The sequence below is a fragment of the Mchenga conophoros genome, linkage group LG9 (genome assembly GCF_057382185.1).
Source record: "Mchenga conophoros isolate Kocher_MC1m ecotype Shallow Benthic linkage group LG9, M_conophoros_male_GT1.1, whole genome shotgun sequence".
Lineage (NCBI taxonomy): Eukaryota > Metazoa > Chordata > Actinopteri > Cichliformes > Cichlidae > Mchenga > Mchenga conophoros.
Window position 1 is genome coordinate 18011663 of NC_140534.1, and position 12997 is coordinate 18024659.

At 37.3% G+C, this 12997-nt stretch overlaps 1 protein-coding gene across 1 annotated transcript in view; it reads right to left on the reverse strand.

Moving 5' to 3' along the window:
* The window catches only part of adgrg2a (adhesion G protein-coupled receptor G2a), a 40822-nt gene extending 33619 nt beyond the window's left edge, over positions 1–7203 (reverse strand). The window contains exons 1-4 of the mRNA XM_085285845.1: positions 6963–7203; positions 2802–2896; positions 1988–2313; positions 515–794 (exon numbers count right to left, since the gene is read on the reverse strand). Coding sequence (XP_085141971.1) covers positions 515–794; positions 1988–2313; positions 2802–2896; positions 6963–6982 — 721 coding nt within the window. The 5' untranslated portion in view covers positions 6983–7203. The remainder of the gene's footprint in view (positions 1–514; positions 795–1987; positions 2314–2801; positions 2897–6962) is intronic.
* Between the last annotated feature and the right edge of the window lie 5794 nt (positions 7204–12997).

Sequence of the window (12997 nt, forward strand, 5' to 3'; positions counted from 1 at the left end):
AAACAAGTGACAGGCATAAAGATAACAAAGACAAGTTTTGCATGCAATGTTATTGTTTTAAGCAAATGATATTGGAGAGCCATTCCTGTAGTTTTTGTTTTTGTTGAAAGTTAATTGTCTAAATGTTTGCTCTGCTTTTTTATGATTAAAAATTACTTTGAAAATGTAAAACAATGGAAAAGAAACCTTCCAATTTTCAATAATCACTTTTAGTTTTTGTATTTTTCTCAACTCTTTAAGGAAGACTTGAAAATTAATTTCTGGTGTAAAATCTCTCGTGTGACACCATTTTTCTAAATGAAAAAACTGAAAGCAAAGCTGTAACAACTTCTCTAATGAGGCAGGATCAGATAAATGCTTAATAACATGCTGTTTGGCTAACATTAAGGTCGTTTCTGTGACAGAAAAGACAACCCTGCATTTTATTATGAACGCAGCCACTGTTAGTTTGGCAGTCCATTCATGATTAATATTAATACATCTACTCTAGAACAGTTGCGATCCGTGACAGGTTATTCTTTCATATCTGGCTCACCACACATAAGGCTGGGGTCTATTTGCCTTGCACTGGGACTGGTCACTCCCCAGTATTTGGCATTCCAGCCAATCACAGTGCCGTCCTCGCAGGGCCCATGAGCACCCAAGTCTGCCCACATGCGGAACAAGTACAGCTCCACATTTCCGAGATTAGGTCCTGGGGGTGGATCTCTGGGACGACAGCCCATCCATAGAGAGCCGTAGGAGGGGATGGCCTGAGCGATGACAGTCCTCTCTGCTATAATGTCCCCATCAACCTGGAACAATTAAAAAAGTTAGATGTTTCTATGTCTGTCTTTATTGTTTTTCCTCTTCTAGTTTTTGCTCACATTTGAAGGCAGGCAAACTAAAAAAAAAAAAAAAGACTAGATCAAATTTAGTCACATAACCATAACTAGACCGATTTTATCGATCTTTTTTCATTTATCCGATTCTGGGCGAGAGGCAGAGTACACCCTGTAGAGGTTGCCAAAGTGTTGCCAGGCTAACAGAGAGACAGACAACCATTCATGCTCACATTCATGCCTATGGTCAATTTACTATCCTCATTAACCTAACCACATGCATATTCTGATGGACTACAAGTCTATCCATTCAAGAGACCTAAAGATCCTAAAGATGAAACTGAAGCACACTGAGGACTTCCACACTAGTGGCCAGCAAGCCACACAGTAGGTAAAATGTAAGGCAAAGCAGCACTGAGTTGCACTTTAAACTTAGACCAAGTAGATTGTCCACTAATATACATGGCTGGCTTGCCAAGTCAAGTCTTTATTTGGAAAAGAAATGCTATCAGAACTAGAAATGATGGCCAAAATGTAAATTTATAAGATCAAGTTGTAATAAAGTAATGTTATCCTTTAAATTGCTCTGACAAAGTTTAAAAAGACTTTTATATTTCACAGGCTTAACCTGCTATTTATGGTTTTATAAAACTATCACAGTGTATCTACAAAACAAAAGTACTGAGACAGCAAGGGATTGCAGTCATTAGCATTACCTGGCCTGCCTAAAATAACCAAGCTAATACATATTTCCCTTAGCAGTTCTTTGGAAACTATTTTCATACAACTGTGAGGGCTAAACATAGACTCAGCAACTCAACTTCTTGCAAAACTGTAACTGTGTTTGTCTAAACAGTACCTGCCATTTTTGTTTTGTATTTTATTTCAAATTCCACTCATTATGTGCAGTGTCTTTGCAAGTTTCAGTTATGTAACAGTTTTTCTCTTTTTTTACAAACACTGTTTGTTTTGGGTTTGTGCTAACATGGGAAAATTGTTGTTTTGACTTTTGTGCTGCTTCTTATTGTAACTACTAAATAAATTACACACATATACATACAAATACATCAATTTGTAATAATATTGGGTGTTTTTACAATCTTGCATTGTTACTTTTTATGCAAGTAAAATATCTGAATGCTTTGTCAAACACTTTTCAGTGTTACCTTCAGACTAAAAGTGTTGCCCTTTATATCCCTCCTTAGACACACTCTGTGCCAATGCGTTGGGGACAGCTGGAGAGGAAATCGGTGTCGCACTCCTAGTAGCCATCCATATAGTGCTCTTTCATCTCCCTCCAGGCCTAACTCGGGCCTAGGTGCGAAGGCTGAGCGGTAAGAGAAGGCCACCCAAGCACCAGGGAGGACCACACGAATGTCCACACATATGGTCATCTCATAAAGGAGGGGCACAGCTGTCCTGTCCTGCAGGGTCCAGTGGTCTTTGCAACCATTTAATACTGCTTTAGTGTCTCCCAGGAAATTGCCAAGTGCTGCAAATGGGTAAAAGAAATCCAGACAAAAAGTTTTAATTGCACTTCGACACAGTGGAGACAGATAAAATCTCAGTGGTGGCTTAGAGCCAAATAAAATAGCACACTTAATTTGAAGTTAAGTCAGCAATATGTTGTCAAAGGAGCTTGCAAAGAAAAGCGTCTGGACTTCTTTAAGTTACTTGAAGACGTTTCACCTCTCATCCGAGAAGCTTCTTCAGTTCTAAGGTCAAATGGTGGAGAGTCCCAGATATAAACCTAGTGGGAGTAACCCCCCACAGAGGGACAAAAGGACCCCCTGTGGGGGGTTGTCCCTCTGTGGGACAACTTTTCTTTGCTTTTCTTTGCAAGCTCCTTTGACTACGATGACCTGGATGACTGAGAACCTTCACAGACATATCAGCAATATGTTATGGTGTAAAATATTCCATTAAATAAAACTCAGTATTTCCTTCTTTTTTTTTGTCTTTATGTGAGTAAGTCATTACCTGTAGGAGCAGCTCCCAGCAACACAAGCAAGATGGTGAGAAGAAAATAAGGTTTCCATCTCCACCTCCCCTCTAAGCAAAGGTCAAACATCCTCCTGGAAATATGAGGCAACACACTCCACAGTCAGTTATTCATCCGTTTCTCTCTTTTCATTTTGTTTTGCAAATTTCTACATGTCAATCATGTTATTCAAAGTAAATTTTCAAACTTTTTTTAAACAAGAACAACTTGCGTGCCAGCTTCCTCTTACTGTACTTATGTAATACACCTCGTCTGTGTCTCTCTAAATGTAGATTCGTGTCAGTTTTTGTTTCAGTTGTGGGATTGCATTCAACTTCTCCTTTCCTCTCCTCGTAAACTGACACGATCTTGTATTATATGTGCCTTTGTGTGCACTGAAAGGTTGACAATGGGGCAAGGGTGGACACATAGAGATTGGGTTACACCTTACTACATTCATGCCTTTAAAAGAACCCAGTAGGTTATATTTGTGTGAGTCATTTTGTGGCTAAATTTCAGTTCATGCTTGTAAAATTTAGAAAGAGCACGATATTATATATATATATATATATATATATATATATATATATATATATATATATATATATATATATATATATATATATATAGATAGAGAGAGAGAGAGAGAGAGAGAGAGAGAGAGAGAGAGAGAGACAGAAAACAATAACTAAAAGAATGTTAAATCAATTTTTACTATCACCCCTAAACTTCATTGACTCAACATTGGATTCTGACATTAATTCTTGGTCATTTTTACACCTCGGTTAATATTAAAACAATACTGAGATGATGATCAACTAAAGATCAAAAGGACATGAAGTGGAATTTCAAATGATGTTAAAAAAATGACTTAAAATACTTTAGCATAATATAATTTATTTATCTAATGTTATGGTGTTAGATTTGTATTGTTGATTGTCATTTATGCTTAGAAATATTTACTTATATATGCTTAGAGTTTTGTAATTAGTTGTAGATTGGTAGAGGTTTTGATCCTTGATAGTCTGCAAACTTTGTGTGTATTAGACAGCACTTTGGGAGCATGAGAGGTCATACCGTGTCTTATTATTTTATGGTAGGATTAACGTAGCTACGTCTGTTCTAGTCTAAGTGCTCTTTGTTTAGATGAACTGCAGGACTTCCTCACCGTGTTATCTAGGATGAACCATCTAGGGTGAGGGGGAGGCTACCCTCTTCCTGACCAAGGATGTTTGACCCTTTGATCAGCCCCACACACACACACACACACACACACACACACACACACACACACACACACAGGCAAGGTACTCTTTGTTTGTATGTAGACGTCGTATGTTAATGAACCTATGCATATTCATGTAACTTCAATAAAAAGACAGTGTTACGGGAGGACGGACGAGACCAACTGGAGTCAAGCGGTTGTCCGGTTCTCTCCCGTGCACGAGTAACATGAAGAACTTTGCCTATTTGTGTCTTGCTTAGCAGTGTAATTATATTGTCTTAACGTTCCAGCGAATAGGTTCAAGCTACAAACCTATCAATGGTAAATAATGTAATGATGTTGATTAAAACATTTTGACTGTTGCATTAAACACTGGGTTTTAACATATAAATGACAACAGACAACTTGACATCATTTAAAAAAAAGATTTAATTTATTGAATCACATTAGTTTAAAATACTTTTCGGTGAATTCACTCGTGCAGTGAATGATGTCCTGCCCCGGTCTGGACTGTAATTGTGAACTGCCTGTAGATAAAGGAGAACTTTCAGACTGTCACTTCCTCCATTTGTTGAGTCGCCCAATCTACACCAGAAAACAAAACCAAAAACTGAATAAAGCAAATGAAAAAAATAAGGAATGAGCATACTTTCTTCAGATTTGATGTTTTCTACTCAAGATGTCGCTATCTTTCTCTAATTCATCTTAGCTAACATAATTTGATCATCTAAGTAATCAGTTACATTAGCAAGCTAATTTCAACTGATGACCTTTTTGACAGTCAAACATCTAGAATATGTATCACTGTGAGTGTTCAGCAATATTTTTATATAAATATAACTGATTAAGAACAGATTTGGTAAAATTGAAATATTAGAAAATAAGTGAATGCTTACCTGATGTATTCTCTGTGGTTCAGTGATATCGAACCATAAATCCATGATTTTTAAAAATCATATCCCGGTCTACTATAAATCAGTGACTACTGAACAAATGGGGTGGACCACTGTAAAAGAGGGGTGCGATGGAATTGTCCAAGTAATAATAGCTTTAATTTCCCACTCAACTATAAATCAGTGGCCTTTCAATATAATTTCCCAGTGAACTATAAATCCACCTTTATTAAGTGGGTTAGTATTTTTGCATTGATTCAACATTTATTTAGCATTGAGATTTCAATCTTGACCATAATGATGATTCAGATGAAGAATCAAAATTAATTCAATCTAATCTTGCTATCAGGGATGTAGTACACAAAAAATGGACAAACTGCAAAATGATCTAATATTAGTGATGTGTGTCTCCTCACATAAAAAATAGGCATATTCTTTGTATTCATAATAAAGAAAAAAAGAATCATTTTTGAATCTTTAATAAAATGCAAAATAGAAGTATTTTCCTCCAAACATAATATAAAATCAAATCATTCTGAGGTACATGCAGTGTAGACTAGACAAGAGAACATTTAAGTGAAGAATAACTGATAGAAAATGACTGAGCAAATTTGCAAAACAAACTATCATCTCACATAATTCTGCTTTTTCAAGTCACGCAGGTTTTATTCTCAAATCTTTCCAACGCCTGTAGTTTTTAAATGTGCCATCTGCCTCATCAGCACTTAATGCTCAATGATAATTGCTCAGTATGCTCAAAAAGTACAAATCTTTACCTGTACATGAAAAGCTTTATGTAGTAATCGAGAATTTAAGTAATACAACTGCATCCCAGCCTTTCAGAGATACAAAAGAAGGGTTTACATTCATTACCGGCCATTATTAATTCATTAATTCATTTATTATATACATTTTTTATTTTTGTATTTTTTTGTTTCACACATGGTACAGCAGGAATTCATTTCCTATACACAACCTCCCTTTCAATTAAAGTAACACTGTTTCCGAGCATGAAACAGAGTTACTTTAATTGAAAATGTTAATTACTTGACAATTACTTGATCTACTTGACAGTAGATTTATTTGAGTGGAATAACAAATAACATTGGAAAACCTGCCCCATCATTTATCCAAAGTCAGGTAGCGATGTCGTTGTTACCCATTATTTATCTGAAAATATACACTGTCATCATTTCTTTTAGGCTGTTTCATCCAGTCACCTAACTATTACTACAAATTACTGCCTAATGATTGCTAAAGCAAAGGGAGACATATTTTCTTTGTTGGTGACGAGACACTTTTCTTTTCCTTCTTTAGACAATAGTAAATATTGTTAGTGATTTTGCACTTTCTTTTAGTGTAGCCACTCTTTTTATTATTGCAACCGTCATAACAAATGTTCTTTTATATTAACAGTTATTATCTTCCTTAAAACTAACCCAAACTTTTGTGCTTGATGTGCATTTTGAAAACCCATTGACGTTATGGGCATGTTAGATAAAAAACAACTAAATGGATCTTGTTGTTTTTTTAAATTGTTGATATATATTAGACAAAAGCAACTATGAGTGAGTTATTCCTTTAAAATTTCATACTCGGCCTCAGTGACTAAAGACAAGCAGCTACATGTTTCCAGTAAAACTTCTGTAATCAATTCACAAAAGTCATTACGCTTTACTGTGTTTCATTATAACACAGAATCTGATAAAATAAAAGTTAATCTACAGGGTTTGCTGCATGAAATATGCAGAATGTCAACTGGAGTGTCTGAATAAATTATACATGTAGATGGAGCACAAATAAAATCATCACTTTTTTTGTTCTGAAGAATGGCAACAGCACTATTCCTTGCTTAACCCCTGCTTTTTCCCACATTCTGGCTTTCCTTGAAATCGAAACATGACACATTCTTCTCGTCTTTCATTTAAGAATTTACAGCGCTGTTTTTCATATTGTGTGCATCCTTCACAAGCGTTACACAGGGTATTTTACATTATATTTTAGATTCATTAAATACGTTTTTTGAACTTTAAATGGCTTACCTGATGCTTCTCAAAAGCATCTGTAGAGTCTTTTTATGCTTGTGCGCAATTATATATGTATCCTAGGGTCCTATGGAGACTTGTCCTCTTCATTCTGCTCTGCGCATGTCTCTTCCTTATCCCCATAGTCTCATTCATCCATCTTTCATAAGTCCAAAAATTGCCACAGTTACCGTCTATTTCACAACTTGTTGTTTCTCTTTCCTTTCTGTCCTCAGTTTCTCTTTGCTGTTCCAGTAGCAACCTGTTTCTTACACAGGAGCATCATCTCTGGCATCAGATGGCATAGTTTGCAGGTGTGTTTGTGTTTCAGTATGTGCGTGTGCTAAGGTGCATTCAGGAAATCAGAAATTCTGAAATGCAAGGTTTGCCTCTGGGACGTAATAGACACAATTTTGACACACCCCCACAGAGGAGGGGGAGGGAAGTTCTATCTATCTTTCTGTCTATTTCTTTGTCTCTGCGTGACTCTTGGGTAACAGCTGGGAATACAGGATATGGGGTCAGACAGTTCCTGCAAAGAGTATTATCCTTTATCTGGTATGTGTGTGTTTCTGTGTTTGTGTGCACGCATACATGTTTCTATTTGCCAATGCAAGTGTGTGAGGTGAGCAAAAAATTGAAACAGTCAAAAATTGTATGCTGGGCAGGTTGGCAAACCGGTCAAACATCTCTCTCTCTCTCTCTCTCACACACACACACACACACACACACACACACACACACACACACACACACACACACACACACACACACACACACACACACAATGATGGCAGGGCTTTGAATTTGAGCACTGGCATCTGGCGTCAGCCGTAAAATGAATCCAAACAAGACAAGAGCAGCCTCGGGGCGACACCGTTCTTCAAATCTCAGTGTGTTCTTTCCTGGTCTGCAGTGTGAGGAGGAACCTGCTGTAACACAGCTACCCGTTGACCACAGGAGGGCAATGAAGATATCCACAACTTTATTTTCCACAGTGGATCAAGTGTCAGCTTTTGTTCATTTTTACTGACCGGTAACGAAACAGTATCGGATCAGTGAAGCAGAGCATAACTGCAAAGTGCTGCTGCTCGTCTTCAGTGACGCGGCATTTTTAGGCGAGCTACTTGCAAACGTGAGTGTGAGCACAGACTTCAGGCTTGAGTAAATCTGAATTCCACCAGCAAGCTCTTCTGTTTTCATCTTCTGCTACACTTAATCAATTCCATTTCTTTACCTCTTCAAAGACAACACATGCTCATACCTGGAAGATCACCTGAGCTGCTCAATAATGAGCACGCTTCTGGGCAATGTTTTAGCAAATTTTCAAACTCCAACTGCTTTTCTAGGTAGTTGCTGTAATTTGTATTCAGCCAAGGTAATCAATGTTATATCATTGTAAAAATGTACCTTTTATTGTTGGATGCAAACAACCATAAAATAAAACTGTTTGAGAATGAATTTGATGATTAAAAAGAAGGATGCAAGCCAGCAGAAGATAATTCATCATAAAAACTATTTGGGATTTTTGCCTTAACAATTTCATTGTAAATATACTGAACAAACTATTAGAAGCTCCTGACTGCAATAGAGGCATGGATGCACAGAGAAGTCACAAGATGACTTTAATACTGAAGAAAACAAGAACGTTTAATTATTCTCTAGTAATATCAGTGTCTAAGCTGATTTTTTTGTCTTTATTCCGTGTTAATGAAAGTATTTGGAAGTGTAAGTCATATGGAAAGATGCAAATATGTGTTTTGTGTCTGTGTCATGGAATTTGACTGGTCTTGTATACAAGCTTGCACACCAGTCGAACATAAACTTTGCATCATGTTTCTCTCCCACGCTCCGGAGAAACTTTGCATGTTGTTCTGCTGAATGTTAGCAGCCCGTTCCTGTAAATTTGCAATCTTAGTGCAAAATTCAATTGTAGTGTCAGCACCATCTGATCTGAATTTGATGTGACATTACACGTTTCACCTTCCACCCACAACATAGCAACTCCACCTTTATGCAAGTGATGAATATCATTGATCATGTGAGGCATCAGAGAGTTCAGTCAACGTCCAAAAACAACATATTTATGCTAAAAATGTTCATAATACTAAGTCAAAAGTCATCTCCTGCCTTGAGGTTAAATTACCTACATCATTCTCTATGTTGGAGGATATATAATGATAATATCATATTCCCGTGTTTGTCTCCAGTAGCAGGCTACAGTCAGCAGTGAGACACACCCATGCTTTGGTCATGAAGCAGAAATATCAAATTGACTTAATTAACTTATATTCTTGAATTGAATTGAGTCCTTATCCTTGCTTCTAGGTTAGTACTTTTTGATTTTACAGGTATTGTTGCAGAGTCAAACTATGCTGATAGCTCCAGCTGGCAAGCTTTTTGTGTGAGAGTCAATAAACGTATGCAAGTTCAGTAAATATGATAGATGCAAACTTCATTTAATCCACATGTTTGACTCTGATCTTTGGCTGTAAAGTTTTGTAATTCTGTCTTGCAAAGTTGCAGCCCTATCATTTTAACTAATCTGCCAACTTTGTGATGGAAGCCCCTACAGTTTGTGTCTCCAGGCCCATTTTGCACACTCACACATACCCTCACAAGGTGAAGACAATACCAGCCAGTCTACTGCAACAGGCACTGAAGGCACGGAAGATGTTTTATGGCTGATAGCTCGACAACAAAGCTTTGCCCGGAGGCTGGAAGATAAAATTAGAGCAGGGTATACGGTGTCTGAACTGTTCGAGTCTTAGTGAAAGAGTGTGGTGGAAAATCAAATAAACAATGTTAGAAACCTAGTTAACTACAGGACTAATGAATGCTGAAGTTTAATCCTCAGCTCCGCTGTTTTAACAGTGAATTTAACAGCATCACAGGACGGCTCTGTCCAGCATTTTGGTGTGACTGAAAAACCTGAAGTCTTTTAACTGATGTCTCAATAATTTTATATTATAAAACATTTACAGACACCTTGCACTGCTGATTTACTCTACATAGGTGCTACCTGCAGCCCATTATTTTATACCTAACACAAAACTCCACAGCTCCTACACTGGCCTACTTTACTTGTGAAACTAAGCAGCAACAGCAGCAGTAAACTGCATTTGGACTGACAGCACAAGTGAGCGTAGGAGGTGTTGGCGACCTAATAGAGCCCAGTGTGTTTCTACCCTGAGGGCTCAGTCTTAAAGTTAAATCAACATGCTGTGAGTTTTGTTTTATTTCAGCAGCTTTTAAACACTATACAGTTTATTATTTTTTATTTCAGTATTAGGGCGGCATCAAAGACACACCGTTTTCTAAGAAAAAGCAGTTCACATTTTTCTGGTATTTCAACCGAGCAAGCAGCACATCAGCACGCTTTCAGCATTGATTATTTTTAGAAGGAACACCATCCAGCTCTGTGTGTAAGTGGGACGTTTTACAAAAGATGACGCAGGCATCACAGCTAATGATCCCTCCAGCTTGCGCTCTTGCGAAGGCCAATTGGCAGTGTTCACAGGTGGGAAGCTGGGTTTCGTTGTCTTACTGATGGCTGTGGCACCTGCACAGAGCCTTAACAATACTTTCATTCAAGCAATTATCAGAGAGGATCACGCTTTAACAATAGCAGGTACTCCTACACCCAGAAGTTCAGCTACATCTGTGACTTAAGGAGTAAAACACAAAGAGGCCGTTTCCCTTCAGGAAGGCGGGTTAACAGGATAGAATAATGCTTTGATCCAAACTTGTCAGAAAACACCAGATGAGCATTAGTTTAGGTGCTGACTAAATTCTTCATCCCCAAGGGATCGAGCACATGAAGTAAGTAAAGTTTGTTTCGAGGATTTATTCAGTTCTATTTTATTTAATTTATTCAGCAACAACAGCCACCTCAAGGGGCTTTATATAGTATGGTAACGACGGTACAATAGAGCAAGATTACAGGAAGCTTGAGGATTTTGTCTGTGCACATTTGATAGCTGGCTGACTAATGCTTTCTGACATTTTCTGACAATAGATGCTTCTTGATGACTACTTAATGTCATTGCCGGTGTCTCAATTGCATAATTGTAATAAAAAGAGAGCAAAATGATTGGTATTGGATTTGACCTTTCAAGATATACACTTTTACACTCTGAGCCGCCACTTGATGACAGCTTTACAAAAAAAAAGTCAGTATTATGAACTTTTATCTATTCATTTGTCATCAGTTTTAAAGCCCTATTAAAATTCCTTTTGCCCAAATGTAAAATTTTTGACCCATTTACTGTAGACCTATTATGCTTTGTCTTTTAATAAACAATATATGCATACTACACATACTACTAATATACATTCATGTGAAAAGAAAAGGTTTGCAGTCTTGTGAAAAACCTTGTGATTCAATAGGAAGCATAGGAATTTAGAGGGTAATGTGCAGCCAGGGGCTGGTAATCAAATATACTTCAATGACTGATCATCATGTGGAACAATGTTCTTTGAGCAGATAACACCAAAGCAAAGCTTTTTAGTCATAATTCACACTGCCACATTTGGCAACTGGAAAAAAAGACTTAACAAGTATGACTTGTTCAGAAATGTTGGCAAAAGAAAGTCTCTTCTCTCTACAAAGAACATAACAGCATCTGAACAAATCACAAGATTTCTGGAACTACTGTATGGCTTTTGAGACAGACACGACCACAAAAGAGATGATAAGCCACAATTCACACTTCCATGTTTTGAGAAAGCCAAACACAACATATCAGCACAAACACCTCTTACCAACTGTCAAGCACAGTAGTGGAGTGGTGATGGTTTGGGTTTGTTTTGCAGTCACTCAGTCAACCATGAACTGTCTATACCAAAGTATTCTACTACTTCCACTTCAGGCTTGAGGACAATGGTCCCAAACACAGCAGTAAATCTACAACAACAGAATCATCCAGACTTTAAACTGATTGTAAAGCTGTGTTGGGACCATAAGAGAGCTGTGCTTAAACAAATACCTGCAAGCTTCAATGAACTGAAGCAACATTGTAAAGAAAAGTGAGCCACAATTCCTCCATAACAATGTCAGAGACTGATAAAGTCATACAAAAAACAATTGATTGATGACTGCATATTAAAACCCTTTTTTCACATGACTATATATGTTATACTGTTACAATGGTTGATGCTTAAGTTAAACAAGGCCAAACTCTAAAATAATGAGGTCAGTGTACAAGTGATCCTGATGTGCCACAAGCTCTGCCTTCAGCTGCTCTAAATAGTGTTTCAGACTTTCATTTAAACTCCTTGATCTGTATCATGTCAGTAATCTTGGAGATCCTTCATATGGTTACCCCAGTAACCACTGTTGGGTGTAATGTATTACAAAGTAATGTGATACTGTAATCACATTACGTCTTTCAATAACACACTAATGCAGCGTGTTACTGTACCAAATTCCATAATTCACTAACCTGCAGTACCAACAGAGGGAGATGTTTTATTTCAAGCCAACATTAAAATAATCACAGGAAAGCGCTTAAAGAGACATTGCATTCAGTTCATCATAAACACATTTACATGTAAACACATTTTAGCCACCTAGCTTAATTGTTTGTGACATAGAACAACGCTGGATTGTACTGCTTTAAATATATTATCTTCCTCTTCTGGTACTGCAACTTCTGCATGATTGTCCATTTCATGCTTTGAAGGGGCAAAGCGTGAAATGGACATAGTGGACCAGTGTGTCTATTACATGCTTTGTCATGATATAGGGTTGGTCAAGTATTGAAGTAACATACTGCATTACTTTTAATACATAATTTCTCTTGAGTAATGACCACGACATTGTGGGCTTACAGCTCCACACGGGCAGCCAGTCAAAAGAACGTTGACTTAAATGGAAGGGGATCATACCCAAAATGGCGTGTTGTAGATAAGGGTTGTACAGAGAGGCTGCATTAAAACCCAGAATAAGATAAAATTATTTTGAAAAAGTAGATCATGTGAAGCTACACCAGCAGGAATAGAATTAGAAATTTTGAGCTGAAAATGAACAAATTAGAGTTAAAAAAAAAAGA